At 51.2% G+C, this 26,458-nt stretch overlaps 1 protein-coding gene and 1 long non-coding RNA gene across 2 annotated transcripts in view; one reads left to right on the plus strand and one right to left on the minus strand.

Annotated features, from left to right (window-relative positions):
- Nucleotides 1–1,904: 1,904 nt before the first annotated feature.
- The window catches only part of C14H14orf132 (chromosome 14 C14orf132 homolog), a 38,603-nt gene continuing 14,049 nt past the window's right edge, over nucleotides 1,905–26,458 (plus strand). Inside the window, exon 1 of the mRNA XM_016005984.3 lies at nucleotides 1,905–2,425. Within this exon, the coding sequence (XP_015861470.1) occupies nucleotides 2,054–2,425 (372 nt within the window). The 5' untranslated portion in view covers nucleotides 1,905–2,053. The remainder of the gene's footprint in view (nucleotides 2,426–26,458) is intronic.
- LOC143268487 (uncharacterized) lies at nucleotides 14,032–17,029 on the minus strand. Its single transcript, XR_013044485.1, has 3 exons — nucleotides 15,879–17,029; nucleotides 15,084–15,276; nucleotides 14,032–14,265 (listed from the first exon to the last, which is right to left on the minus strand). It is a non-coding gene; the product is annotated as an uncharacterized LOC143268487 (long non-coding RNA).

The raw sequence follows: 26,458 nt of genomic DNA on the forward strand, positions 1-26,458 counted from the left end.
GGGGGGGGAGGGTGCAAGAAGAGAACAATGATTGTGACCATTTAGATGGCAAGAGGCTAGGGCAGTGGGACAGATAAGAAAGAGCTTTGGAGAGATGCCCTCAAGGTTAAAGGACATTATTTACTCTTTTTAATTATGAGCCTGAGTCTTTATTGGACAGGCTATCTCTCCAGCTCCATTTATGTTTCTTGTTAGACCGCAGAGGGTTATCATTGCTTAAATTGTACCCCACACACATTCACACATATGTGCACATGCACAAACAAACTCATGCATACACACACACATGCACATGCACGCATGAATTCACACACACACACACACACACACACACACACACACACACACACACACCCCTCTGCGGGTATTAAGACTTCATGGTGAAAGTGTACTTTCAGATGCAGTGCTGAGTGAAATGGGGAGGTCAGGAAGAATACATTTCAGATGGATTCTATGTCCCCATAAAGGCTAAAGCAGGTGAAATTGCAGAGAAGCAATGTGAAGGTTCTGGGTAGGCTGAGGAACTACCAGGCCACAGACCAGTGGTTCTCAACCTCTGGGTCAAGACCCCTTGGAGATCAAATGACCCTTTCACAAAGGTCATATATCAGATATCCTGAATATAAAATATAAAATACTTACCTTACAATTCATAGCAGTAGCAAAATTACAGCTATGAAGTAGCAACAAAAATAATTTCATAATTGGGTTGGAGGTCACCATAACATGAGGAAGTGTATTAAAGGACCACAGCATTAGCAAGGTTGGGAACCACTGCCATAGAGGGATGAGACCCAGTAGGGTAGCTCTGGCACTAAGACTGGAGGCAGGTACTTGGACTGTGTCTTAGTTAGGGTTTCTGTTGTGATGAAACACCACGATCAAAAAGCAAGTTGGGGAGGAAAGGGCTTATTTGGCTTACACTTCAACATTGCTGTTCATCACTGAAGGAAGTCAGGACAGGATTCCAGAGGCAGGAGCTGATGCAGAGGCCATGGAGGGATGCTGCTTCCTGGCTTTTCTTCCCCATGGCTTGCTCAGCCTGCTTCCTTATAGAACTCAGGACCACCGGCCCAGGAATAGCACCACCCAAAGTGAGCTGGGCCCTCCCCCTCCCACATTGATCACTAGTTGAGAAAATGCCCTGTAAATGGATCTCATGGAGGCATTTCCACAAGAAGCTCCTTCCTCTCTGGAGGCTCCAGTCTGTGTCAAGTTGACACACAAAACTAGCCAGTACAGATTGGAAGGGTGCAGAAGTGATGGGCACCAGAGGTGGGGAATGAAGAGGAGCTGAGCCTAAGAAGCAAAAGAGGACACAAAGCAGAAGAGGATGGTGGGAGGTGAGAAGGGAGAAAAAGAAAGGAGAGAGAGATGTTGGCAGGGTGGAGAGAGGGGGGGGGGAGAGGGAGGGGGGAGAGGGAGAGGGAGAGGGAGAGGGAGAGGGAGAGGGAGAGGGAGAGGGAGAGGGAGAGGGAGAGGGAGAGGGAGGGAGAGGGAGAGGGGAGCCCACTGGGCATCTCTGTGGCTCCCTGCTTTGCAGCTATGACACCTGTGTGGCTTGGGCTACCTTTCTGAGGTAAGACATCTTAGGAGAGCCACAGGCACTGTCTGCAGGTTGTGTATGTCATCCTGGAAGGACATTCACTCCACGGTCTTTGCTAAGGGACAATGGTCGTGCTATAGCTCACCCTGTGGTGACACATTATTTAATTCCTATGTTCTGTTTACTCCAGTTATACAAATGAGGATACCCAGGCTCAAACAAACACCGATTTACCCAAGCCACACAATACAGAAAAGCCAGACTTCCCGCTTTGTTCTGCCCAATTCAAGAGCCAAGCACTCCGGGAGTCTGGGCACAGGGTTGCCACTGAAAGCCCGGGTCTATCTACTCCTGGTCACCCCATCACTCGGCCAACCCCAGGAAGACTGGAGTCAAGTGCCCTAGGAAGGGCGCCAACGACGCTGGATTTGGGCTGGAGGCTGGCTCACCAACCCCGCTGGCCCACCGCAGGCCTCAGTTTCCCCATTTGGCCAAGGTAGAGAGCGGATGGCAAGAAATCAGGGGTCCTGCTCGGCCCGCCCCCGGGGGTGGGGCTGGGAGTGGTCACGTGGAGGGGCGCCGCGCCCGGGGTCTCCCGCCCACTCGGCGTCGGGAGCCGGAGCCCGGAGCCGCCAGCGAGGACGCCGCGAGGGCTGGAAAGGCGCCGCCACGCAGGGGCTGCTGAGGTCACGGCCACCGGGGCCTGAGGGCACCTGCTCGCTCCTCCGCCCGCTCCCTGAAAGCTGTGCGGGTGGCTGGACCCGCAGCGGCGACGCCGACGACAACAGCAGCAGCAGCAGCGAGGACTGGAGCGCGGGCAGCCACAGCAGCAGCCACGCCAGCAGCGACACCATGGATCTGTCTTTTATGGCCGCGCAGGTAACCCGGAATCTTCCCCATGCTCCCAGGGTCTCCAAGTTTGCAGGACCCCAGCCTCGCTGTCCTCCTCGGTGCAGCTCTAGCGTCCCTGGCCAGGTTCTTTGTCCCGAGCCCGGCAGTCCCACCTGGTGCACGTACCCGGGGCCCCCAGCTTGGCTGTCCCGGGTGAAGTGGCCCGTGTCCCTCGCACACCGAAGGTGGAGTGGAGTTGTCTCCACTGAGCACCCCACTTCTGAGCAAGACAGCTCTGAGGGGCCTGGACAGCGGGAGTCGCCCCTCCCTGCCCAACCCCCACTCGCTGTTTGCGGTGGTGCCCCCCGGGCTGGCAGAGGACAAGCTGGAAAGGAGCTGCCCTCCCCACTCTGGTTTTGCTTGGTGCTGGCACTTTGTCACTTGTTGGTGTCCTCGGGGCAACCCCCTTTCTCTCCACTGTGGGTGGTACTTTAGTCCCTACCGCTCAGGGAGGCAGCGTTAGGGCTTTGTGACGGAGATGGATGGTTTAATCCGTTTTTGCTTTGTGCCGGGTTGGAGCAGACCACTACCCTTCTCTCCACACAAAACAGGCTCCTCCTGGCAGACATACAGATGACCTCTTGGCGCTCTGCCTGGTCTCCGCGGCAGGAGAATGCCTCGGAGTTGTGATCTTAGGTGTGGATTCTCTTGAGCCAGAACAAAGACACACGCCCTTTTCTGGGGGTTGTGTGTAAGAGCCCTTGAGAAGACCGGGAGCTGACCATAGTGAGGCTCGTCTGGCTGGATACAAGTCCCAGCCTACAAGTCAGACATTCCATCTTCTATGGTTGTGTTGGGAGCGCAGGGACAGGGAAGCCAACCCTGTTGTCTCCTGGGTGTGTGCCCAGGGCCCCAATCCCTGCTGCTTGTCTTCGGGAGTGACGTTTGAAGGGACACTTTGCTTTCTCCAAACTTCACCCGTGTGGTGGAAGTCTGTTTAAAATGTAACTTCAAAAGCCAGACTGGATGTAGAGGGTTGTTCCCAAATGGGAGCATCAAATGGCACAAAGTCCCCAGGCTGGCTCTGGGTGATCAGGACCCAGAGTGGAGAATGGTTCAGTTAAGCAAATGAACCCTAACCCTAACAATTCCTACAACCTGCCCTTCTTTGCTGATGGCCCACATCGTAGTTTACCCGTATGTAAATACGGTCATGTGGAAAACAGTCACTTCCACTGAAGATGGAGGCGTGTTTAGCTGAGCTGTAACTGAAGTGAGGAGAGAAACTCACATCCTCTCGGCATCCCACAGAAGCTGGTGTTTCCATGGTTACAAGATAAATTGATCGTTACTAACTAACCTTTGGGGCTGGCTAGAGCATCCTCGGTTGCTATGGTGACTCGACAGTACCAACAGGGCTTTTCTGCACCTGTGGGCAGAGCCTGGGGGAGTTTGTGGTGGTGGTGGTGGTGGTGGTGGTGGTGTGTCAGTGGGGTTTTGTTGTTTTTGTTTTATAATTCACATTTCTCTTGGTCAGTTTGTTTGTGCCAACAGATGGCATTGATTACATGCTCAGCACCCTGCTAGCTGAAAGGAACAGAAATGTGAATAGGCACACCAATGGAAGACACGCTAAGGTTTGTTGAGGACCTACTGTGTGTGAACGCTTGCAAGTCCTATTAGCCTGGAGTTCTATAGGTCAGCATGCCAGATGTCAGGAATAATTTACCTAAGGGCATGCAGTTCATGTGGGAGGGAGCTGGTTTTTTGAACCTAGACTCCTAGACCCCTAGGCTCTGCAGAGATTCTGGGTTTTCCCCCCATGTGACTTCACCCTAGGGACACATTCCAAGATGGCTTATCTGTCCCCTTCCTCTGGAGGTGCTGGCACTATGGTGTCTCCTGCACAGCATGGCCTTGGTTGTGCTCAGTATTGCTTCCTACCATAGATCTGTCTCACTGTCTCCATAGGATGAGAATTGCTACTTTTTTAAAAAAAAATCTGAAGGACCTACCAGTATGTGGGGAGTGAACACTCAGCCTCTGTACACCTCTGTATGTATCTGTGTGCGCGCGCGCGTGCGTGCGTGCATGCGTGCATATGTGTGCATGCAGTCCCTGCTTCCTGTCCCCAGTCTTGTCTGGCAGTGAGCACCTGCAGAGATATGATGGCACTCCATTTACTTCTTCAGCACCCTTGTCATGGTCCCTGTCCATGGGACAGGAGAGCTGAGAGACAGAGTTGGATGGGACCTAGATCCTTTCTCTGGGTGCTTACAGGTCAGACCAGGACCCAGCAAGAGAAATAGATCAAGTACTAGGCCCAGCATGGAACTAGCACACAGTAGTTCTTCAACAAGATTGGATGAGGGTGAGATGAGATGTGTACTCATGAAAAGACACTCAGATGAACAGAGAGCGAATGCAAGATGTCACATGTGTACACCATCACCAGGACTTGGAGAAGGAGGCAGTGGACATGTTAGGATGACGGGCAGATGGTCCCGAACAAGCCTGGGAATGAGCCTTCTCGAGAAAGCAGTGTGGAGGTAGTGGGGCCTGTGACATATTCAGAGCCCTTCAGAGAGCTAGAGGGCAGGAGACACAGTGGGTCTGAGAGCAGAAGGTCAGAACCAGGGTACGGAAGGTGTTGACTGGCAGATGAGAAGTCGGAGCTGAATCAGAGCACTGGGAGCCATCATGTTCTTCAGCACAGAAATGGCATATATGCCTGGGGAAAGAAACCCTCTTCCCCCTGGGGAATGGAAGCTGGAGGAATGGGCGGAGTCAGGAGTGTGTCTACTGATGAAGGGAATGAGACCAGATCCTACTCCAGACCTGGGCTTCCTGCCTTCAAGTGCAGCCAATACTCAACAGGATTCCTTTCAGTATCTTAACATGATTCAGAGCATGTAAGCCTTTGGAAGAGCTTGGGACTGCAAAATATAAGTGTGGAGATGACACTCCATCAGCTGTGCAGCGTGGACATGTTACCCCAATGTAGGGGTGCGCCCTTCATGTTCCATAGGAGGCCGAGAGAGAGTTTGGAGAGGCTCAGCCTCAGAGGTTTAAGATAGAGCCCCTGGACCGCAGCCTGGGTCACCTGGCCACCTTGGGAATATCCCACACAGTCCCTTACAATCCCTGGATCCTGGAAGCTTTGGAGATTGTGAACGTGTGGGACATCCATTTCTCTGTAGCCAATGATGACCAGATGGGCAGGGCCACCAAGACTCCAGGACTGGGTGAGAGGGAAGGTCACAGGTCTCTAGGATTGAGCCCAGATTCTCGCACTCAAAGATGGCTACCACCCATTCTTTCTCCTCGGGAGCCCCATTCTGCGTTCCTAACCGTCAAACCTGGGCCGCCATAGTGACTTTCAAGACCCAGAACATGTTGTGTTGGTGACACTTAGGAACTTCTGAGACTGAGTCCTGAGAAACAACCTGGGACCGGTGTACATCTACTGTAGGGGAAGCCAGTGTCATGCAGAAGGCCTGATATTGCTGGGACCTTTGCATTAGAGGAAGGGTTCTGCTGTGGGCAGAGCTGGTGCTCATTCCCGTAGGGTTTGTGACCAGGACCACACCTTCCCGTACACTTTGGATCAAGCATGTAGATGTCAGCCATGCTTCTTCTATCTTGGACTGTCTCTAAAGTGACTAGTGTCTGTCCGGTATTAGTCAATTTTTCCTGACCTTAGGGTCCTTTTGGGGGCTTTAGAAGTTCCATTACCCTTGCCCCCAGTCCCACCCCAGTACCCCGATCACAGTAGTACTTCCAGTGTCCTTCAAGGCAGAGGCCTGGAATACATACTCAGCCAGCAGCGTCTTCTCCCTGCCCTTGCTTGAAGCATATCCTCGGCTCTGTGGCCAGTCTTAGGTCATAAAAAGACATGGGGCCATGGAAATTACCAAACACAATACTGATGTCACAGCTTAAAATGTTTAAGCCAAGAACTTGCTCCAAATCTGAGAGCCCCCTTCCTGTAGATTCTGCCTGTCACAGGGGCTGATGGGTAATTCGATTCTTCCCATTGTTCAGACTGGGAGGAAACAGATAGCCTGGGGGCACAGCTACCTCCTCCACGAACAGGGGAGTGGAGCCCCCAGAAGTGGAAGTGCAATGAGCCCTTCTAGAATCAGCCTCAGGGAATCCCCCATTTTCTCAGATATACAAGACCTTAGGTTTTTATGCCCGTGGTTTAAGCAAGTCCTTAAATGAGCAGAAAGCCAGTTCAAACTGGAATTTCTTCTCCTACACCTCTGAAGCCAGAGGTCCACACACAGGTGTCCCGATCACTGAAGGCCTGGAAAGAGGTGACTACATGGCACCTCCCCATTTGTGCTGGGTCCTCCTATGGGCCCCAGCCTGGTGGGCTGAGGGCCACCCTAGAACCTTGCCGTAATCCCGTCTGCACATAGACAGAGGTTCTCTTTGCAACTAAGAAAGCTGATGGGGTTAGGACTTCAGTATCCTTGAGGGGACACAACCCAATAGACAATGGGATCTGGAGACCCCCACCTTAGCGAGTCCGGTGGGCAGACTCCTCTCCTAATCTCAGGTTCTTCAGCTTTGAAATGTTGACACAACACTGCTCATTTTGCTCACTGGGCGGGGGTTTTCGGTGTGTCAAGCCCACAGCGGACTGGAGGGTAAGACAAGGGGTGGCCCCAGACCCCGGGGAGCCCACCAGGAGCACCTTTGATAGAGCTCGACTGGAAGGCTGTGTAGCCGTCGTACACACACAGGGGTGAGGGGCGGAGGAACCAGCACGCCATGGTCAGCATCGTCTTCAACACGGTGGGTCCTGTCCAGTGGGGACTGCTATGTGCCCGGCAGCGGGGTAGAGTAGAGGGACGGGTGACGGAGGATTAAAAGATAGCTCTGGGGAGCTGGGGCCAATTGGGTGGCCTCATGGGGTGGAACAGAGTGGTTGAGGGGTTGTGGTATCCTGAAGAGTAGGGGCCTCGTCTGCGGGTGTGACAGACACTGGTCCCCATGCTGTATTTCTTACTGTACCGGGCATCATTCACGCAGTCTCTCTCTCTCTCTCTCTCTCTCTCTCTCTCTCTCTGTGTGTGTGTGTGTGTCTCTCTCTCTGTCTGTCTGTCTCTCTCTGTCTCTCTGTCTCTCTCTGTCTCTCTGTCGTGTGTGTGTGTGTGTGTGTGTGTGTGTGTGTGTGTGTGTGTGTGTGTAAATATGGAGGGGCCAGCTGTCAATGGTGGCTGCTTTCCCCAATTGCTTTCTACTTTAGCTTTTAATACAAGGTCTTTCACTGAACCTAGGGTTCACCAGTTCACTAAGGGGACTGGTGTCTAGTGAGCCTCAGGGATCCTTTTGTCTCTAACCCTCCCCTAGCACTGGACTGCTAGTGTCTGCCACTGTGCCTGGCTTTTGATGTGGGTTCTGAGTCTCGAACTCAGGTCCTTGTGCTTGCTGTGCAAACCCGTCACCTCCTGCACCATCTCCCCAGCCTCCAGATTAGATTTTTAAATGCTAACAATTAATTAGAAATCTGCACCATACTGACCAGCCGCAGCACGGGCTGCTTGGTGACTGTTGATTCTTCGGGTTGCTAAGAAATCAGGAGTTGTCTAAACGGCTTGGTTTTGTGGGACAAATTCTAGAAGGACTCTGCTTAGTAGTTTGTATCTGCTGCAGTGGCCTCTGTGCAACATCTAGGCTCCAGCTCATGGCTTCTTCACAGGTATTTCTGTCGCCTCCCCACATGGCCACTCTATATAATGCTCCCCTTTACAGGATTTGCTTTTAGCAGCTTGGGCCTCCCAGCACAGAGTCCTCAGTCTGCCCACTCCCTGTGGAGCACTGGTTCCCCTAACGTGAGAGTTCAGGGGTCCCAGGTGGAGGCTTCAGGCTCCTAGGACCTAGCCTCAGATGTCCTACCGTGTCTGCAACACTGCATCCTCCTGGTTGAGAAAGCTCTGAGGCAGTCTGGATGCAGAGGAGTGGACCAGCCCACCATTAGCCGTGTGGGTTGATCTGCATATCCAGGAGGGTGGGAAGGCATGGACCACGGCATCCTTGGAGATTGGTGACTGCATTGAGTCACAGAGGACAGGAGTGTGGCCTGGGTTCGTCCCGGAGCTCCAGTGGGTTTTCAAAGCCTGTGTCTCACCAATCGTAGGAGAGAGGATAATTACTCTGATCTAGGTGGTGATTATGTTAGGTGAGACATGTGCATAATTGACCATTTCAGACCTAACAACTTGTATGACTTGACCTCATGGCAGAGGAGACTGAGAAGGCTTTCTGTGTCTGGGGAGATGAGATTACCCCTCATCTTCCTTCAGCCCACCCCTCAGAACTTGGCAGGTGGGATGGCACCTGGAACAGGGTACTAACCCTGGCCTGTTTCTGGGAGACACGACAAGGTCTAACCACTGCTGACATATTTCCTGCCTGCCCATTTTGCCTTCTCTCACCTCCAGGGCCTTGGAAGACTCGCAGTAAATTTGCTTTTTATTTTATTTTATTTCACAAAGAGGGAGAACCACAGAAGACTTTAGTCATATGAGTCACATGACTCTATTTTCTCTTTAAAACAGAGGTCTTCTTTTGTATTGTACAAAGGAGCCTATGGGATCATTCCAACGGATCTGTAAGAAATTAGCAGACATTTCTTGTCCAGAGAAACAGCACTGCTCAAAAAAAAATAGACCCCTGGGGAGCCAGGCAATCTGCTATTTAGCCCATTGATGGGGCGGGTGGAGGGGTGTCTCTGCAGGTGTCAGAAACGAACTGAGAATAAAAACTCGGTTTGGATTGACTTCATCAACCTGGATCGTACCCGAGGGAGTCTGATGCCAGGCGGTTCGTTGTCAGCATATCTTTTAAAAGAGTTATTTATTTATTATGTATACAGTGTTCTCCCTGCACACCAGAAGAGGACAACAGATCTCATTACAGATGGTTGCGAGCCATCGTGTGGTTCCTGGGAATTCAACTCAGGACCTCTGGAAGAACAGCCTGTGCTCTTAACCTCTGTGCCATCTCTCCAGCCCAGCACATTTTTCTTTACAAATTGTTTATTTACTCTACCTTTTTGACAGTGCTGGGGATGAACCCTAGGACCACATGTGTGCTTAGCAAGCGCTCTGCTGTTGAGCTGGGCTCCGGGCCCTATTGTCAGCATATTTAAAACACCATTGGGGGAAAGTTTCCCGGCAACAATCATTCCACTTCCAAGGGCCCAATAAATCTTAAGGTGCAGCTACAGAGAAACTCCTTGGCAGAGTACATGTGAACCTGAGGGTGGGCCCTATAGCTAAAAGGCCTAGAATCTAGTGTGGTCTCTGACTAGGATAGCATAGAAGTCAGCAGGCCATAAAAATACATGTGATGTTACCCTGCAGATGGATTCTAGTAACCGCGAGCTAAAGCTGAAGGTCAAGGGAAGGAGAATCTGGGTTTCACATTCTGGGGGATTTGGAAGGCGAGTCTGGGTTACACATTCTGGGGGATTTGGGTGTGGTCTGCCTCCACAGATAGCAAAACGGTCACCACCAGGTCGTTAACTATATCCACTTCCAGCCTTCTGGGTGGAACCAGTCAACTCCTCCTTTGAGGAGAGGCCTTGAGTGTTTAACATACCTGATTCCCTGGTGCTCTGTTGGCACAAGGACTTCTGTGCCAACCACAGCCCACGTTTTCTTAAAGCAAGAATTATCATGAAAGCACTAATTATCTATTATCTCAGATGGTTCTAGCCAGAGGGCCTGTCTTCTTCAAATTCTCACTGGAAAGACCTAGTAAGTACGTGGACGTTCTCCTCAGGCCTCAGAGGAGGCTGTGGTGCCGTTTCTTCGGGAATGTAATGAACAGTTAACAAAGGCATCAACATCGCAGACACTTTCCTAGATCAAATTTCTAGATAGAATTTTAAAACCTAGGACTTCGCGGAGCCCAGAGAACAGGTATGGGGGTGCGCATCTCCAGGTAAATGCTGCTTATGTAACAGTTTCCATGTCCTCTGCCTTGCTTTGGGGCCAAACTCCAACTCCTGTCACAAGAGTTGGAGACCCATAGATGCACCTTCCCTGCCCATTCTGTCTCCCTGGGATGTGTGTGCATGTTATACACCATACTACATTATTGTGTGTATGTCATAAACCATACTACATTATTGTGTGTATGTTATACACCATACTACATTAGTGTGTGTATGTCATAAACCATACTACATTAGTGTGTGTATGTTATACACCATACTACATTAGTGTGTGTATGTTATACACCATCCTACATTAGTGTGTGTATGTCATAAACCGTACTACATTATTGTGTGTATGTCATAAACCGTACTACATTATTATGCTTATGTTATACACCATACTACATTATTGTATGTATGTTATACACCATACTACATTATTGTGTGTATGTTATACACCATACTACATTATTGTGTGTATGTTGTACACCATACTACATTATTGTGTGTATGTTGGTTCTCTTCCATTTATTAAGTACTAAGGGGGAATCTTGTGTGTCTCCCCCATGCATTAGTGACCACTCCTGTCTCTCTTTCATTTGTGTAGTCTCCTTTCTTTGGGGCATCATTTCCTTTCTGCCTGGAAGGGCTGTGACATGTCTAGTGCTGCTGAATTGCTGGATGGATCCTTTCAGCTTTTGTAGGTCTGGACAGTCTAAGTTGGTGGTTCGGTTAAAAATACGGCTTCCGCTTCTCGCTTCTGTTGTTTCCAGAGAAAACCCTCTGCTATCTCTGTTTTGTTCCTCTAAGTATGGTGTCTCCTTTCCCCTCTGGCTGCTTTTAAGATTTTATCCTTCTCTCTGATTTTGAGCAGTGTGGCGAAGCTTGACCTTTGTGCAGTTCTATTCATGTTTCTGGTGTTTGGCATTTCCAGATGTGTGTGCGGGAAGCTGGAGAGGTGGTTCAGCAGTTAAGAGTGTGTGTTGCTCTTCCAGGGGACCCCAGTTTGGTGCCTAGCACCCACATCTGGCCACTCATAGCTCCCCATAACTCCAGATCTGATGCTGCCTTCTGGCCTCTGTGGGTACTGCAATCATATGTGCATATACCACATGTATGTGCATATACCAGCCCACATACATATACACATCATCAAAAATAAAATAAGTCTGAAAAAAATGCACATGTGGGTTATAGTTTCATCACATTTGGAAACTTTTCTGGCATCAATTCTTTGTGGATTTTTTTTTTCCTGTTCCTCCTTCTTGCCTTTCAGACTCTTTCTGCCTGCATTAGGTGGTCTCAAACTGTCTCACAGCCCGTTGCTCTTGTTCTCTGTTCTTTTTCTCGATGTTTCATTTGAGTAGCTGTCATGGACGCCTCGTCAGGATCACCGCCATTTTCTTCCGCCATGTTTACATGGGTGGCAAGCCCATCCGGAGTATTACTATTCTGGAGGTTGTGGGTGTTGTCTCTAAACACTTGTGTCTTTTGAAAATTAACTTGCATTTTCTTAACATGTTCGGTACTTGCTTAAGCCTCTTAAAAACCAAGTGAAGCACAGGCGTAAGACTTGTTTTAAATGTCCTCTCACACTAATTCTTAGTCTTTGGGATGTGTCTGGGTAATGCCCTCACCTCCTAGCTTGGCTTGCACCTCCTTGTCTGTGTGGTCATTCTTGGTCAGAGGTCAAACACTATGAACTTTCTCTCCCTCTCCCTCTCCCTCTCCCTCTCCCTCTCCCTCTCCCTCTCCCTCTCCCTCTCCCTCTCCCTCTCCCTCTCCCTCTCCCTCTCCCTCTCCCTCTCCCTCTCCCTCTCCCTCTCCCTCTCCCTCCCCTCCTCCTCCTCCTCCTCCTCCTCCTCCTCCTCCTCCTCTTCTTCTCTCTCTCTCTCTCTCTCTCTCTCTCTCTCTCTCTCTCTTTCTTTTTTAAGGCAGGGTTTTTCTTTGTAGTCCTGGATGTCCTGGAACTCGTTCTAAAGACCACACTGGCCTTGAACTCTGACATCCAGCTGCCTCTGCCTCCCCTAGTGCTGGGATTAAAGGTGAACGCCACCACACCTGGCTAAGCACTGTGCCTTTCACTTCATTGCATGATAGGTATTTCTGTATTCTCTAAATATTCTTCATCGTTATTCTGGATGAAGACCACTCATTTGGGAGCAGCTTGGACTCTTCAGGGATTTATGATTGGCTAGGCATTACAAATGCCATATTTATCTGATGGTGACGATTGCGGCTGTAGCGGGGTGGACCCATTCTCCTTGCTGCCCTGTGAATTATGAGATCCCCAAAGTGGCCGATGGGAAGAAACAGGAGTGGTGGTTTTGTGTGGGCACCAGGCACTGCTCACTGCCATCCCTTTGGTTGACTCTGTCTCAGCAGCGCATGCATCTCCATGACTCACCAGCCACAGTCTGTGGGGACTGTGAGCGCCCTCTGCAGGCCTCCAGGGTTCACCATGCTCTCTCCGTACTCAAGCTTGACATTCAAGTCCTGAAAACTGTTTTCATATACTGATCTTGTTTTTTTCCAGTTGAGTGAGTGAATTCCAGTCCCAATGACTCCATCTGGGCTAGAAGCAGAATTTCTTAAGCCTGTGTTTTTAGCGTCTGTATTTCTGCCCCTCTTTTCTCCCATTGTGGTAAAGAAAGGTACACTGGATCCATTCTAGAACCTTGGACATGAACTTCTCTTTCCTAAGGCAATACAACTCAAGAGCTCAGATCACTACACTGGACGCAAGGGTCTGATTCTCGAGCTAAACCCTTGTGCAGATTGCCTGCCCTGGCCGCTTGGGTTCTTCTGTGTATGTGTCCCGGGACAAGACATTCCAGAAGAGGCTGAGGGAGCTGTTGCCTGGTCCCCATGTTGAGGCTATACCAGGAAGCCAGGAGGGGTGCTTCCCAGTGACAGAGCTGGGTGTGGATCTGCTTTGGGAGGGGTGGTTTCCATGTTAGTGGGGCCAAACTGTCCTAGAACTTGCAATCCTCCTGCCTCCACATTCCAAATGGGGAGTTTACAAGCATTCACCACCACACCCGGCTAAACCTGGGTTTCTTTAGGCTTCGGTCTCAACATCAGGACCACAGGAAGCCCCTTGGAAAGAAGAGGGCAAAGGAGGGGAGCAGATGCTGCAGACTGAGCGTGGCTGCCTCCCACTCAGCCTGTCCCCTGCAGGTCCCACGAGGAAACCCCATCTGTAGCCTCAACCCGCAGCTCTGGAAGCTGATTAGAAATGCATTAAGACCAGGCTTCTGTGCCAAGGGAGGCCTGAGAGGTGACTAATGTGTTCTCTCATCCTCCACCCTCCGCTGTTCGCCCTGCCACAGCGGCACCACTTTAGCGGCTGCCTGACTTCCTGCCCTTCCTTCTCCCTCCTGGGGAAGTTCATCAGGCCCTGCTGTGCCAATCAGTCAACATGGCAAGCCGTGAGCCATGCAGATGGCAGTCGGGAGAGCGATGAGGAGCCAGGACCAGCTTCGCTAGCCCTCGTCCCTTTTGCTGTCGATCACCCCATCTCGGAGCACAAGTGACATAAAAAATGTCATAGGGAGGCAGGAACCCCGCCTCAGGTGGAAGAAGCAGGGACAGATAACAGAGATGGCACCCCCAAAGGACAAGTCACTCCCAAAGGGCAAGCTAGTGAGCACGCCCATATGAGAGAGAGAGAGAAAACACACGCACGCACGCACGCACGCACGCTCAAAGGCTTTAAGATGGTACCCAGAGTCATGCAGGCAGGGAAAGAGCTAAGCTATGACTTTTTAAAAAAGAAGAGTAACAGCTGGTCGATTGCAGAGTGCTGGAAGGACTTCCGAGGCTCAGACACATGTGTTATTCTGTCCCGATCCTCTTCAGGTCCGGACTCTATGTGGGCAGAATGGACCGTGGCCGAGGGAGTTGTCAAGGCTCGGGTGAACTGGGGTCAAAACTGGAAGGAAGGGACGCCATGTCCTTCCACACAGCCCTCCTCCCTCCTGCACCCCACAGTTCTGTCCAGTCCTCAGTCTGAGCCGCCCGGCTTGATGCTCCGTGACAGCAAAGACCTTCATTTCATATGTACCACACTGGCTGTGCCCCAGCCCAGGGCCAGACCCAGTAAATATTTAATGATGAAGTAAGGTCTGCACAGAGGTCAATAAAAGCAGAGTGCTAAGAAGCAGGCCACATCCCCGTGAACCTAGAAGGCCAGCACTCCCTACCAGCACAAAGTGTCCCGCTCTGTCCCTCAAACTCCGCCCTCCTAGTACCCCTGGTCCCCTGCAGGGTACCCACCTTGTGCTAGGTCCTGGCACATTCGGCTTTCCGTTTAACCTTTTTTAGAACCTCTGATGCACCGGGTGGTGTACACCTGGGGTGCTTCTCAGCTTCTTGAGGAGAAAAGAGCCGGAAGGGTGGAGACGCCTGCCCTGGGGCCATGCAGCACACAAGCTCTGGGGATGCATTTGAAGAAAGGGCTGACCCTCAGAACCTCCATACTTGTCTGTCAGGATGGTCACTAGAGTGCACCGTGACCAACAATCACAGCTCACTCAGGACTGGAGAATTTCAGTTCTGAACCCAGGATGGTACCAGCTAAAGTGGGATGCTCCGTCACCTGCAGAGGCCGTCTGGGGCTTTGGGAGGCCTCAGGGAAGACAGCCCTGCTGCCCCAGAGTTCCATACCCCTGAGAATGTTCCCCTGTGTTCCCTTCACCAGTGAGAGGGAAAGGCTGGAGCTGTTTGCTGAGCTGGTACATCCCCACCTACCTCATTAATCACGCAAGTGCCTGGCAGTTGACCAGTATGGGCTGGGTGCTGTTCTAGGCACTCCTTAATGGCTTCATGCCCTGAGACTTGGTTACCTTCTGTGAGATGTGGCCAAGGTTGAGTGCTATCCACTCAGCCCTGTAATCCAGCAACATGTAGAAAGAGATCCAGTCAGTGTTGACTTTGGCCAATTCTGTCAAGAAAGCAGCAGAGGGTAAGTGTGACCCTGGCACATCACGGTGGTCCCAGGAGGCCGATGCCGCCAGTCGGGCTGCACACGGCATGAAGCAGGCTCCTCTTCCCCTGCACCTCTTAACATGCCACCTCCCTTCACAGCCCTAGGACACCCCAATCCCAGACAAACCCCAACAGCCATAGGTGGCTTCACAGAGAGAGGGAAATGTCGCTGACTCCCCTCTCTTCAGCCTGTCACCCAGTGTAAGGGAGCACAGCTATAGGAACACCCCCAGCCGGGCCACACAGTTCACCCCATTGGTCCCCAACAGCCATGGTGAGGAAGTGTGAAAGAAGTGAGGTGTCTAATGAGAGTCAGACAGGGGACGTGTCAGGTGACTTGAGCCACACCCCCACAGAGCAAATGCAGCGTTTTCCCTTTCCACACGTATCTGCCTCCCTCGGTGAGACCCTCCAGTCAGTGAGCAAACATCAGTACCTCTCTAACCCCAGGGGCCTGGCACCTTGAACACGGAGTCAGAAACCTGGGTGTGAATTCTAACAAGCCATTTCATCATCATAGAGTGCTGGTCAGACCTCCCGTCCAGAATCAGTTCTTACGTCATCAAGGACGAGTAGCCCACCGTGTCCGCATCTCCAGTGATGGGAGACTCACTACCTCTCAAAACAGCGACTTCAGCCATGCTGGTCCTTCCGCTGGGCTGACGGGAAGTCCCTGAGTCGCTCGCTCTGTGCTTGTCCACGCGGCGCAGTGAGGGGATTTGTGGTCAGTTACGAGAAGCCTCGGGATGCTGCAGCCTAAATATAGCCGCGTGACACCCGCACGCGCCTGGCGAGTTGGCTGATTTACTGTGACCTTCTCGTCTGGAGCCAGCAGTTTCCTCCCCTTCCCACTGCCTGTCATCCTAGGTGGCAAGTCTTTTCATCTCACGCATGGCAGGCAGCCTGTCCCCCAGAGCCTTGGAGAGTGCCGACCGTGGGAAACAAGTCCAAGTCCCAGGCTCTGCCGCGTGTCACTTGGGTCCAGGTGCTGGGCCTCAGTTTCTTTGTTCGGCAGGAACAATGGTCTCTAGCACACGGGCTGGACGAGAGAAGCAGGTGAGACGGTGGGTGTGAAAGCACAGGCTTGCCCAGCATGCTCAGGGCTCTGCTCTCTAGCGCTAGCATAAAAAAAAAACCCAAAAACTAAAAAACCTAGAAGAGGAAAAATAACCAGCCCCACAGGGCTGTACAGACGCCGGTAGGTGTGACGCTTGAGCAGTGGCCCTGGATCTCCCTCTGTGTCGCCTCCTTTCGTGGCTTTATGAATGAACACTGGGATTGCACCCAAGCCTCTGAGCATGCGGGCCCTGCGTTGACCGCCGAGCTGTATCCCCAGCTTTATAAATATCACCCCGTGTTTGTATAAAGCAATTTTCTTAGAACATGATTCTCTCAGAAAACCCATCCCTCTTTGGGTCTCGCCCTGATAACCCTCATTCGTGTGGGCTGTGGGAGCCAAATTTTGCCCCGTGCGGGGCTGAGCCTTTGGCTTATTCTACGACCCTCTGTTCCTTCCTGTGGCCTCTGTTCAAGCAGGTCTTCCCGAGGCATTGGTGCAGTAGGTATTTTTGAACCTTAGTACAAATATGTCAAGGACTGAGATGGGCCTGAGACTTTACCCTGCCTGCATAACTGGAGAGATGCTGAGGAGAGACGCCAGATGCCTGGCTTGAAGCGGAAGGCCTTTCTTAGCCACTGGAATCGGTAGCTGGGGCTCATGTTCACGTCTGCAAGTTCTCTGGAGGTGTGCAGAGTGTTGTAAGGGGTCTAGCAAGCTTAGGGACTCCACGCATGGCTGCAAACCCGCCCTTGACTTATTCATCGAGGAGGGGTTCTCAATCAAACTCAGACAGAGCTCGTCAGTGTGGCTAGTCTTACTAGCCAGCTTGACCAGAGGATCCACCTTCTGAGGTGGCATTACAGGTGGGTCCCCATTCCCACTGTATGTGGGTTCTGGGGATTTGAACTCCGGTCCTCACACTTGCAGGGCAAGTGCCTTAACCACAGAGCCATCTCTCCAGCCTGACTGCATTGCCTTTTAAGTGGCACTCATTAGTCACTGTGTGACCACTGGAACAGATGATGCCTTTAAGACCTCGAGATTTAGAAGAAATAACTGCTTGACCAGAAATTTTTTCGTATCCCAGGGAATAATCGTTCTAACCATCCTCTTCTCTCTTAGTCACACACACCACCCTAAGGAGGCTCTAATCGGGTTCGACCCTCCTATTCTCAAGGCTCGGTCCTCTGCTGGTCTGGCCTTTCAGCACCTTCCAATGTCTAAAGCAAAGCTGCTTAAGCTATAGGTTGTGAGTTCCGTAACTGAGAAAAATTTGGTAGGAGTGAAAGGTTGAAAACACACAATAATCAAAAATATATTAAAATTTGAAAGAGTAAAAAAGAGCCTTAAAGTGGAATTATCTAGATTAGGTTGGCCTGTGGGCAGATCTGTGGGGGATTTTATTATTAACTGATGTAAGAAGACTCAGCCCTTTGTGGGCGGCACTATTCCCTAGGCAGGGGTCCTGAACACTAGAGGAGAAGACTAGCTGAGAGCAGGCAAGGATCCATACATCTATTCTCTCTCTGCTCTTGACTGTGGACAAGATGTTCCTGTCTTGACTGTAACCTGGACTTGTGAGCCAAATAAACTCTTTACTCCCTGTCTTAGTTAGGGTTTCTGTTCCTGTGATGAGAACCATGACCACAGCAAGAAAGGAAAACATTTAATTGAGTGACTTACAGTTCAGAGGTTCGGTCCATTATCATCATGGTGGGACATGGCGGTGTGCAGGCAGACATGGTGCTGGAGAAAGAGCTGAGATTTCTATATCTTTGATCCACAGGCACAGAAAGTGAACTGAGACACTGGGTGTGGCTTGAGCATAGATGAGACCTCAAAGCCCACCTCCATGGTGACACACTTCCTCCAACATGGCCACGCATGCCTACTCCAACCAAACCACACCTCCTAATAGTGCCACTCCCTATGAGCTTATGAGGGCCAATTACATTCAAACTACCACACTCCCTGAATTGCTTTGGGCCAAGTTATTTTGTCATATTAACAGAAATGAAGCTGGGATATGGAGTTTCTCACTGGCCTGTTGATGGCTAAGTGGACCAGTCTGGCTGACCTGAGAGTCCCAGGCACCTGCCTGCCTCAGCCTCCCAAGCACTAGGATTGCAGGCATATGCCGCCACACCCAGCTTTCCACACAGCTTCTGGAACTGAGCTCAGTTTTTCATGTTTGCAAGCCCGGCCCATTGCTGCCTGCACCTTCTCTCCTGTGTGTTCTCTTATTGGTCAGTATTTCTGCCTACCAGTTTGCAGATGTTGTATCAGGAAAATCTCCCTAAGCTCTGCAAAAAGACAGAGGTTACAAGGTTACTCCAACCCTCTCCGTCTTAGGGTTTCTATGGCTGTGACAAAACACCCTGACCAAAGAGCAAGTTGGGGAGGAAATAGTTTATTTGGCTTATACTTCCACATTGCTGTTCATTATTGAAGGAAGTCAGGACAGGAACTCAAACCAGACAGGATCCTGGAGGCAGGAGCTGATGCAGAGGCCATGGAGGGGTGCTGTTTACTGGCTTGTTTCTCTTGGCTTGCTCAGCTTGATTTCTTATAGAACCCAGGACCACCAGCCCAGGGATGGCCCCACCCCAATGGGCTGGCTCCTCCTCCATCAATTACTAATGAAGAAAATGTCTTATAGCCAGATTTTATGGGGGCATCTTCTCAACTGAGATTCCCTCCTTTCAGATAACTCTAGCTTGTGTCAAGTTGACGTAAGACCCGGCCAGCACACGCTCTAACACTGATGTTATTCCCTGGATGGAACATTGATGTAATTGTGGTTTTTGTCTTTTTTAAAAAAAAAAAATGCTGTACCCCTGAGCTTCAGCACCAAGAGGTGTTTTGGAGGCATTAGCCTACTTTTGGTTTGGCCATTATCAAAAAGACTCCTGTGCTCTTAATTGGCTTAATTAGTGTGGTTGTTGCTAGCTACCTCGCATGGATCATTTCACAAGCCCACAGGCGTCTCCACCCAGATCACCCTCACCAACTTTTTCAGCAGGGGACGAAGCATGTTCCATTTAGGTAGAAAAACCTGCCTGGCTCCCTGAAGGCTGCTAGGATTATGCACAAACCCACAATTCCAGGGCAGTGTCCACAACAGTCCCTCTGGGCCTCGGCAGCTAGAACTAGACCTGGGATTTTTAGCTGAAGGTCAGTGTGCCATTTTCACTCCTGGTCCGCCAAGACCACCAATTTTTGGGGTGCTCTGTGTCCCAGTAGCGCTGGACGCCCTAAATACCTTCGGGAATAATCCAGTTTGGCTTCTAAGATGATTTTTTGTCTCCGGCATGGAGAATATTCAGCGCAACATGATACAGGTTTGATGTTGCCATAATGCAGTGAGCTCTTATCCAGTACCTACAGCGTGCTGAAAAGTCATGGTCAAAGACAGCCATCTTTCCTGGCAAGATTGCCCTAAGAGTAGCTGTCAGTCTACCAAAAACAGGACCTCAATCCCAAGAGAGGCAAATTATTTAATCTGAGGCTTGCCAAACATCTGGGACCTGGGCAAGAGGGGGCCAACCCATCTATTTGACTGTGGCGAACAGAGAAGTCCTGATGTAGCATCCATTTGCAGCTGTGGGACCAAGTCACAACTCCCTTGTTCCTGGCTGCATACTCTTCCCCAGCCGTGCTCAGTGCCTAGACCCCACCCCCGCTTCCCCTGACCCCCAGGCAGACAACATGGGCTTAGGAAGTTGCCTCTTACAAAGACCTCTCTGCTTGGGGACAGGTTGGTGGCATCCTCTGAGAGGTAACTCTGTTTGCTTTCCTGGAAGGTCCCTTTGGCGTCCTTCTATTCTGATGAGGCCCACTGTGTGGAGTAGCCCCTGGACAACAGGATTTGACCCATCCACAACACACCTTCATTTTCATGGCAGCAGGACTTGTTCCCTGTGCTCAGTCAGGGCTTGGATGGCGCTTCCTGAATGCCACCAGAGACAGAGGACTCTCCTCTGGCTTCTGACCCAGTTGGACATACAAAAATAACCACAAGTGAGGCGGGTAGGGTCAGCAAGGCACAGCTGCCTCTGTGTGTCTCCTGCTGGTCCAGGTGTCTGTGACAGTCCCTCCCCCAGGAGCCCGGTGCTGCATGGGGTGGGGGTGGAGGTGGGGACTGGAATGTTGGAGACGTTCTTCTGTGACTCACCAGCTCCCCAGTGTAGGATCCAAAGCGTGTTCCAGGCTCAAGCACAATAGTACTTTCCCAAGCAGAGGCAGGGAGGTGAACTCTGGATACATCCTTGTCCCAGCCCACCACCACCACACACTCCAGGATGTACCCATTCTCTGGTGTCGGCTGTCTCTATCCTGTTTCATTTCTTCCCTTCCTACATCACCCACTCCTGTCCTCCAAGACAGGGGTCTGTGTTTCTCTATTTATTTATTTATTTATTTATTTATTTATTTATTTATTTATTTATTTATTTATTTATTTGGTTTTTCGAGACAGGGTTTCTCTGTGTAGCTTTGCGCCTTTCCTGGAACTTACTTGGTAGCCCAGGCTGGCCTCGAACTCACAGAGATCCACCTGGCTCTGCCTCCCGAGTGCTGGGATTAAAGGCATGCGCCACCACCGCCCGGCCAGTGTTTCTCTATTTATACATCGGGCTTCCAGCCTGTTCTTGGCATATAGTAGATGCTCAACCAAATGTCTGTGTAGTTGATGAAGGAGTGAACAGTTGATCAGATTTCCCACCTTCGCCTTGCAGCCCTGAGACTGTTCTGTTCAAGGAAAGAGAATATACATCTGGCTCCACTGATGCTACTGAATCACTCCAGAGGCGCTCTGGAGCTCTCGGAGGTGGAATCTGTTTGGTTTGCAGCAGCCTCTGCCAGCCGATCCCCTAAGAGAAAGCCTTCAAGCCCTCGTTGTCTTGTGTCTGCTCAGCGGTGGACACTTTGACAGACTGTCCAGAATCTCACTGGCCTTCAGAAAGACCGACCATAGACACTTACAGGAGGCCAGGCTTGGCCAGGAGGTGGAGCCATCTGGCTGGTCTTGGCCATTTTTTTTTCCTTGATGTTCTCAACCAGTATCTTCTAAGACAAACTGCAGCCCCGGCTCCTCCACAGCCCCCTGAGTTCTCAACGGTGGCTGTGGGCTGCACCACGGAGGACAGATCCCAGGTGGTGGTCCAGCCACATCCAACATGTCTGTCCCCAGGAGCTAGTGTCCCTTCACTATTAGTAATCAAAGATGATGGCTCCGTGGAGACGGCACTTTTCTGCTGTGTGCTGAGTTACTATGGCAACAGCCTCAAAAAGGAATCTATTTGCTTTTTTTCTCTTAATTCTGCAATGTTCTCAGGTTTTCCAAAAATACCCTCGTTTTCCTGGGCCCCTCTGCGGGTTTGAGCTGGTAGCACAGGCAGCTGTCTGTACGCCGTGCTGAAGCCTGCTCGTGGCTGTCGCTTGAGCAAACAGTTCTTGCTGTAGTTTGCTCTTAGCTTGTACTTCATCCAAGTAGCCGTGCCGCGCCCCGGGACTCGAGGAGAAAGTCAACTCCAGGCTGTCTGTCTGTAAGAGCTCAGAGTCCGGGGAAAGACAGACACACCCGTAATGTAAGTGCATGGCTAATTATGGTAGCAGATAAGATGATGTAATAAGTGCAGGCAAGTGTAATGTAATCAGTACGCCGGCCTCTGTGGAGATTTGTTAGTGTCGGGCTCTGGCAGAAAAAGCTGTGAACCTGGGGTGCGTGACAAAGGTTAGAAGGTGGCCGGTTTGCCGTTCCGTTTCTGATCGATTCCTCATAAGCTGTGCATTCTCAGGAAAGTGACTGTGCCTCTCTGAGGCCCAGGATCTGCGTCACGCTGGGCTGCTGTGAACAGATGGAACGGCACCCAGGCGCAGGGTAGCTCTTCCATGGGAGACCCTGGCTCATCCATGGCCAAGCTCCTGGGACAGTCAGGAGAGGCTCGGTAGGGTGACAGGGGTCTGCAGAGGGCCACCGGCCGTAGTGGGGCAAATGAGCTAGCAGCCGGGAGGGGCCTGGCATGGTGAGTTTGGGGAAGCTAAGAGAGCAGGGGGTTCTGTGCCCACCGATCCCCAGGCTCTGATGGGACCCCATGAATGTCACTGCTGAACAACAATGGCTTGAGGGTTAGGGGCTGCTGAGGGAGCATAAAACAAACAAACAAACAAACACAGACAAGGCCAGCATGTCCTTAGTACAGAAGCTCAGGTCTCCATGTTGCCACGCCTGGCCACATTTGGGTACTGCAGCCTGACTTCTGAGTACCCCACAGAAGTGACAGTGACTGCCAGGCGACTGAATGCTTAGAGTAGGCCCTGGGGATGATGGCCGGGTTTGTGTGTTGCGACGCCTAGAGTTTAGTTCCTGGTTAATTACTCTGAGCTATGCAAGCTCAGGGAAGTCATTGTATTTCCCTGAGTCTCAACCCAGTCACTTTCCATTTGTGCCTCAGTTTCCCCACCTGGAAAACAAGGATGTCAGCCCTTTCTCATGGGGGGGGGGTTGTCTGTGACAATATACCCTCAAGTTATGAAGGTCCCAGCCCACACCTGGCCTGGAGCAAACTCTAAGTAAATGTTACTTGCGGTTTTTATTGCACCCGCTCTGTTTTACATGGAAAACTCGGCAGCGTGGGTGCTAGGCAACAAGGATGGCGGGTTCTGCTGGTAGGCGGCAAATATTTCCATTAGCTGCATCTCTGTGGAAGAACCACGCAGGAGGAGTCAGCCACCGTCTCTGGGGGAGTCTTCGGATCTGCAGCCATTAGCGTTTCTCCGGTATCTTCCAGAGTTTGGCGGGGAGGGAGTTGGTACAGCAGAATGCCACCCTGCTGCCAGGGTCGTCCAGATGGAGGGAGCCCTGCTCCGGGAACAGGAGCTGCCTCTGGTGCTGAGCCAGCAGCATCCCACCCCCATCCCATAGCTCCAGCCGCCCCCCAGGATGCCACCTGCAGATTTATTTCTCACCACACATACTTCCTGTTGCCCTCTCTGGGAGACTCCATTCCTCCACCATCAGCCCTGGATGGGTTGGTCCTACAGTCTGTACCCAGCTGTTTACTTTATAAGCAGGAAATGCCCACCCACCTGGGCACTCCCGAAGCCCAGCCTGGTCTTATCCTGGACCCTATTCTTGTAACTACCTAGTTCTCCTTCTGAGCCATTGGACACCAGGAGAAACCTGTAGCACACGAAACACAGCCCATCCTTATGTGGACTGCAAGACCCAGGGGTGGGGGGAGGGGGAGGCGGGGAGGAAGGACAGGGGACAAGGAGACACATAGATCAGCAGTAGATCCCACAAGAACTGTGTGTATATTGCAAAGCTTTGTATACTTATATTTGAACCAGATGAATCAGTTCTGACCATAGGAAAATCCCCAGTCATTGAATAAGGCTCAGGGAAAGAATGGGGGCTTTTAAGGCATTTCTAACCTATGACCACATGCAGGACATGTGTATGCAGACATGCGCATGCCTGTGCGTGTATGTGCACTGAATTGAGAGCAGTACACTGGGGTGTTAGGAAGCCGGCTAATGCTCTGTCACATGACCCTGTGTCAGTGCTAGTGTGCGAGGAGCCATTCTGTGACTGTATTTAAGGCTGCCATTCTTTTTTTTTTTAAGCTGAGGATGGAACCCAGGGCCTTGCACTTCCTAGGCAAGCGCTCTACCGCTGAGCTAAATCCCCAAGTCTGCCATTCTTATCCAATAGTGACAAGCTGGAGACCAAGCTTTTAATGCATAGGTCTTTGACAGATGCTCGGGATCCAGCCCACGGTGGCATCCCTGACACTGTCCCTGCCCTGTTGGTACAGAGTTGGCCTTCAGTGTGTGCTGGGTGATATGGATGGATGAGGTCACTGAGTCACGCAACCCTCTGTGTTTAGACCATAGATTCTGTGGGAATTTAGCAATGAGAGAAATTATCTGTATATTTACTCTGCCTGGAGGCTTGTCAGAAATGCTCTGGTGAACTAGGTCACTCAAGAGGCCACAGATGGAATGCTGTGAAGAGACATGGCTAAGGATGTGGGCCTTGGTACCGGCTCTCAGTGTCGGCAGGCTTAGGCCACTCGGAGGGAGCAGAGAGAAACACAGGGCTGACTTCATGTTGAAGGTGAATGTCAGATAAACAGTATCTTTGAGATATGTCCAGTCAGTTACAAGATGTCTTAGTTTGGGTTTTTATTGCTGTGAGGAGACACCATGACCACAGCAACTCTTATAAAGGGAAGACATTTCATTGAGGTGGCTTACAGTTCAGAGCTTCAGTCCATTATCGTGGTGAGACATGAGAGTGTGCAGACAGACATTGTGCTGGAGCAGGAGCTGGGAGTTCTTACATCGTGACTCGGAGGCAACAGGAAGTGGTCTGTCTCACTGGGCGTAGCTTGAGCATAGGAGACCTCCAAGCCCGCCCCCACAGTGACACACTTCCTCCAACAAGGCCACGCCTACTCCAGCAAAGCCACACCTCCTAATAGTGCCACTCCTTTTGGGGGCCATTTTATTTCCAACCACCCCACAAGATATAATTATTCTTTAGATGTTTACTATTACATTGATGAGGCTAGGAGGGCATGTGTAGGTTTGTCATGCATGTGGAGGTCAGAGGATAATGCGTAGGAATTGCCCTTTCTGGGAGACTCCATTCCTCCACCATCAACCCTGGATGGGTTGGTCCTACAGTCTGTACCCAGCCATTTACTTTATAAGCAGGAAATGTTCACCCACCTGGGCAATCCTCTTTCCCCAGGATTCAATTAAAGCCGTCATCACGCTGGCCCTATTTACTGGTTTTGTCCTTTGACGTATTTATATTGTTCATCTGACTGTCATGATTAGTTGAGTCCCACGTGTCTCATCTGAAGGTGTTGGTGGCTCACAGCCCAGCAGCAGCTCACTCTGGTCTTCTCAGGATCCCTCTGGGGCTTCTTAGCTGTGCAAACTGCCCAGAGGTCTCGTTGTCCAGATTCTGGTGGCACCACCAGAGCCTACCGTAGACACGGGGCAGTCAGAATATTCCTGTCTCTGTGTGGGTTTAAAGTCCACATCCCCAAAACATCACATTCTATTTGCCGCTGGGCCCCAAGGCTGTGGGGAGGTGGAAAGAGACAGGCCACGCTGGACTCTGAGAATGACCACCTGCCAAAGGAGTCTGGCAGAGCCAGGGTGACAAAGCAGGCCCCTCATCCAGAGCCCCACAGACAGATGAGTTCTCCCTGAGTGACCTCCTCAGAGGGGCGCTTCCTGTCCAGGACAGTGTCTGCCATTGTCCCCTCAGAGGCCACCCCTTTCCTTCTGGAAGAATCTGCTGTTCCTTTCCACAAAGAGGCCCCAGAGGGATGTGTGTAACCTCCACCTCTGGAAGGCACCCCGCTCCTTAGGGAATCTTCCAGCAGAGAGTGGAGATCAGGAATGTAGACTGGACCCTCTGAGGCTCCCGTAGACATTGCCCAGAGTGCACAGACAGGCCCCTGCATGCCAGTTCACCCACCACGGGTTATATGGTGACCCTCACACTGAGTGTGTCTTGGTCCAGAAAACAGCCAAGATTGTGACCATGACAGTGTGGCACATACTTCCGTTCGGAGTGTTGCCTTTCATGACATTCACAGAGGACAAAGTAGCAGATGCCCATGTAGCCACTGACCAGAATCAGTCACTTTGGAGGGGGGAGGATGGGGGGATTCAATTAGAACACTCTGTTGTTAAAATAAATTGTATATAGTGTCATGCCGGCCTCATCTTCTCTTTAATACTGTCGATCTCCCTTATCACATCCCCATCTTATTCAGAGGCAGCCCGGGCATGCATCCAGCTTGGGGTCACAATCCGTATTGACACTTTCATTTCCCTGCATGTGGATCCACACACTGTGCATGGTGCTGTAATGCATGTGTGGCTTCCCCTGGAGAAGGGCATCTGAGTTCCTTTGGGATTTGCCTCCCACTACATGGCAGACTGCTGGGCTTACCGAATATAAGAGACTGTCCCCGCCCCCACTAACCCCTGTCTGGAAACAGTCTTTAGTATTTTTCTGTTCTTGAAGGAAAAACTTGGACTGGTGTCT

Source organism: Peromyscus maniculatus, chromosome 14 (assembly GCF_049852395.1).
Source record: "Peromyscus maniculatus bairdii isolate BWxNUB_F1_BW_parent chromosome 14, HU_Pman_BW_mat_3.1, whole genome shotgun sequence".
NCBI lineage: Eukaryota > Metazoa > Chordata > Mammalia > Rodentia > Cricetidae > Peromyscus > Peromyscus maniculatus.